We start from the raw sequence: 4,560 nt of genomic DNA, 5'->3' as shown, positions 1-4,560 counted from the left end.
CGATGGGTGGTGATGACTAGCTGCCTTCCCTCTAGTCTTACACTGCTACATTGCGAGTCGAGTGCCTTAACCACCTGGCCATGCAGGGCCTAGGGTATAGTTAGATAATAGATAATACTAATGAATCAAAATATTTTCCTTTTGTATCTCGACTAAAGTAAATACAGATCAAGTGGCTGTCTGTTTGATGACTCGAATCCAAATGAATGATATAATTAAGGGAGTTGATACCCGGCAATCACACCTCTAAGTTTATGTCGTGTACATAAATTTTGTGAGAGGATCGAATAAATTTCTATAGCGTGCATAGTTATTTTAGATATCGATTAAAATGTTTCTGGACTGATCAGTTTCTAAAATGGAACTGATATCCTGCATAGGCAAGAATATTTATATTGTTGGGTAACGCACTACCAAACTTATCTCAATCCACAAACTTTTTTGTTTCACCAAGTTACAGTGAGAATCTCCGACAGATAAATCGCGTGTTAGGTCAAAAACATTTAGTATATAACTTCCCAAGCATTTGTCATAACTGATACCAATTTCTAGATCTTGAAACTGTTTTCTTATTTCATCAAACAAGGTTTCATAACTTCGTTCATACAAACTGGTATCAAAATCAGGTTGTAAAGGCCGAGCAGAAATTTGTTTTCTATCCATGTTGATTGTCAGGAAATTGATATTGCAGTGTTTGAAATTGAAAGAATTTTTCTTCCAAAACCCATTAAATACAACACCATCAACATATCCTATTACAAAATATCTTATTTCTCGATCTTTGCCTAGCAATAATATGATATTATTTTGTAGGTTGTTTCGGAGTTTCGTATAAAATTATACAACGGCTATCTGCCATAGTCGACCTTAATTTTAACTTATAGACTAAATGGAAGACAACTAGTCGACAGCGCCTATCGACAACTCCTGGACTATTCTTGTTTGATTGAAGTGAAATTTGACTGTCACTCCTACTAGCGTAACCCAGGCTCCAATGTGCGGAGTGCGTTTCTACAGCAACAGATGTTTCAGCAATATATCCTTAGTAAACTCTTTTTGTGATTGTCTCTGCGACGTTATCGTATGCAACAGAATATACGTGTGCACGTGTTAAAGCGTCAAATTGGACCTTATTCGACACCTACATTATTTGTTAATTAATCGAAATCTGAAAAACCTCTAAACAACAGAATAAAAACTGTGAGTTAAAAACTTTCTTTAAGGAAGAACGTTTAACGTCTTAACATTTAAGTGACAAAAGTGTGAAAGCCAAGTTAAACAATATAATTTTAGTCGAATAGCGAAGTTTATTCATGAGAAAGTGCAAAACGATTATAATAAACACCCAATCAAATAATACTTAGGATATTACCCTAGTGTTAGAAAAGGTAACTTGGTACCAAAAGTGAAAGGTTGAATTAAGAAGAGTATAGTTTGTTTTCGTACAACGCTTTGCTTTTCTCATCCAGAAAGTAAGACGTAAAGCTCACAAGTTCAGCTTATTTCTGTAGCCATTCAAATGATGATTATATGTAAAGAAGTTCGAAAAAGAAAATCCCGTTTAGAATCTAAATATCAGTATACCAGTGCCCAAGCATAACAAGTGATCAATGAATTATTATTGAAATGAAGAGCATTTACTAAAAACACTACAAAACTACGAAATCGCAAAAATTAGATAATTCTGAAAATTTATGAGCGTAGAAACATTGTGTGCTAAAATATATTATAGAAATATATTTTTATATTATATGTCATTGTATCTATTTTTAATAATATTATTGGTAAATTGTTTTAAAAAAACAACAGTTCCAATACCAGCTCAGAGAAGAAAATTAAGATAAATTTTGTAGTTTCTAAAATTAACCGACAGATAGAGCCAGTTTATCTAACTAAGAAGCATATCTCACGTGACTAAAACCTTCCCTTGGATTGGCTGCTATTTCTCAGTTCGTGGTATAGGAGATTGTTTAGAAAGACGACGGGAGGTTAAAACTGCAGTTCCGATGTTTAAAGAAGAGATAGTTTCACAGTTGACAATCAACGTTATCTAACTTTTCGTAAACTGCAGCTTTCCAAAGAAGAAGGAGGAAAAGGTGTGTGTGTGTGTGGGTTTTCCAAAACCTCCATCGAAAATTGTTGTTTTCGGTTTAGATTACTGAAGGCGAATTAACACGTTAACAATACAATTACCGCAAGGAACGAGGTTTATTAGAATACGTGTAGAACACTCACAAAACATAGTTCACGTTTCAACCGCAGAGAAGTTGATGTCCGGTAAACTTTTTGTGCTTTCTTTTTGTAAAGGTTCAATTTTAAAGTTTCCTGGTCGTTTTAATCCGTCTGTTTTACTCTCTGTGAATAGTACGATGGTAGCGGACTAGTTCAACTGTCTGTGAGATGATCCAGTCAAGATAGAAATGAGCTCCATGTGGTGCCTGCTAAAATTTGACAAAAGCAATGGCGGACTGTTGTCACGACAAAATATCACCTGAAGATTATACTCATCCTCATCGGCGCATAGATTAATGAATATCATCTCTGAAAACACTTTCAGTAAGGTGTTGTAATTTTCTTTTTTTTTAAATAAGTGAGCTAAACATCAGATGCAATGTTTTGTTTGTTTGTTTTTCATTTCGACGATATTAGGTCGACCAAGCCTTAGTAAAAGTCTTACTGAGGTTTATTAGGTGAATTCGATATTAACAATCAATAACATTATTTTAGTGCGGCTCTTTGTTTTATTAACATTCCTAAAACATTCTCGAGTTATTATAATGTTTTGACTATTAATATTATTAAATATCTTGGAAGACATGCATTTTAGCTAAGAGTAAGATTATGCTGAAAAGAAGGCAATAAGGGGAAGTAAGCTTAATTTTAGCCTACACGGTCTGGAGAAAATTATTATTCAGTTTTCAACGGAATTGTCTTATTTCTTCATAAAAAAGTTACAGAAGACCGTTGACAGAAGATTTAGATGATGGCCTATCGAAGGAAGACTGGATGCCGTAACGGACAAACGGCAAACACCGAAGATGGGCCCCATCTTATCATATATAAGAAGGTAGGAACACAAAAATTTATCCATGTAAAATAAGCAAAAGCTGACGAACTATTTTATTTATATAAAATAATTGATAAGTATAACCACACGCCTTCGAGAAATATTTTTTTTCTATCTTACTTGTTAACAATATTTCCGTTCACATGTTTCTATCCAATCAGGCAGATATAACACAAGAACATACAGATCTAACAATAGAGCAAGAGTCTATTGACCGCACTAAGATTTGTATTAATGTGTAAACCCGTAACAAAATTTACATCAAAACAAGAACGTTTAGTCCCTTCACAGTTTCTAAACCAAAACATTATAACCATAACATTTAAAACAAAAACATCTATTACCATAACATTTAAAACAAAAACATCTATAACCATAACATTTAAAACAAAAACATCTAGACCAGTAACATTTAAAACAAAAACATCTAGACCAGTAACATTTAAAACAAAAACATCTAGACCTAAAACATTTAAAACAAAAATATCTAGACCAATAAAATTTAAAACAAAAACATCTAGACTAATAACATTTAAAACAAAAACATCTAGACTAATAACATTTAAAACAAAAACATCTAGACCAGTAACATTTAAAACAAAAACATCTAGACCAGTAACATTTAAAACAAAAACATCTAGACCAATAACATTTAAAACAAAAACATCCAGACGTAAAACATTTAAACAAAAACATCTAAAAACATAACATTTAAAACAAAAACATATAGACCAATAAAATTTAAAACAAAAACATATAGACCAATAAAATTTAAAACAAAAACATCTAGACTAATAACACTTAAAACAAAAACATCTAGACCTAAGATATTTAAACAAAAACATCTAAAACCATAACACTTAAAACATAAAGAAAAACGTGTAGTTCTTTGTTAATTAGAAGCGAATATATGTAACACGTATACATTAAAATCAAGACCCGAACTAATTCTATGAGTAAACCTAGAATTCCTAAAATATAACGAGAAAGCAAAAGAAATCGAAAATAATTCTACATAAGAAACAACAACTTAGCTTTGGAGTTTGAAACTAGGTTTTAGTCAAAATTAAATTCCATCTATATACTTTAGCTCTGGTTTGAGTAATGTATCATCGTTCATTTTGTACCAAATGTAGGTTTTAGCACGTTTTTTTTTTCTGTTCAGTCTTTGTTCTAGATGATTAACCTCAAGGAATACACATACTAAATATGGGTTTCAGCACGTTTTTCTGTTCAATGTTTGTTCTAGATGGTTAACCTCAGTAGTACGCGAACTAAATGTGTGTTTCAGCACGTTTTTCTGTTCAGTGTTTGTTCTAAATGATTAACCTCAGTAGTGCACGGACTAAATGTGGGTTTCAGCACGTTTTTCTGTTCAGTGCTTGTTCTAGGTTATTAACCTCAGTAGTACACGGACTAAATGTAGGTTTCAGCACGTTTTTCTGTTCAGTGTTTGTTCTAGAAGATTAACCTCAGTAGTGCACGGACTAAAT

General features: G+C 32.4%; 1 protein-coding gene across 2 annotated transcripts in view; it reads left to right on the top strand.

Annotated features, from left to right (window-relative positions):
* Positions 1 to 1,960: 1,960 nt before the first annotated feature.
* The window catches only part of LOC106464164 (regulator of G-protein signaling 7-like), a 69,455-nt gene continuing 66,855 nt past the window's right edge, over positions 1,961 to 4,560 (top strand). For both annotated transcript variants that reach the window (XM_022391853.1, XM_022391852.1), the window contains exon 1: positions 1,961 to 3,067. In XM_022391853.1, coding sequence (XP_022247561.1) covers positions 2,981 to 3,067 — 87 coding nt within the window. In that variant the 5' untranslated portion in view covers positions 1,961 to 2,980. The remainder of the gene's footprint in view (positions 3,068 to 4,560) is intronic.

Source organism: Limulus polyphemus, unplaced genomic scaffold (assembly GCF_000517525.1).
Source record: "Limulus polyphemus unplaced genomic scaffold, Limulus_polyphemus-2.1.2 Scaffold1574, whole genome shotgun sequence".
Taxonomy (NCBI): Eukaryota; Metazoa; Arthropoda; class Merostomata; order Xiphosura; family Limulidae; genus Limulus; species Limulus polyphemus.
The sequence above is the reverse complement of the archived record's forward strand: the minus strand, read 5'-3'. Positions and strand labels throughout refer to the sequence as shown.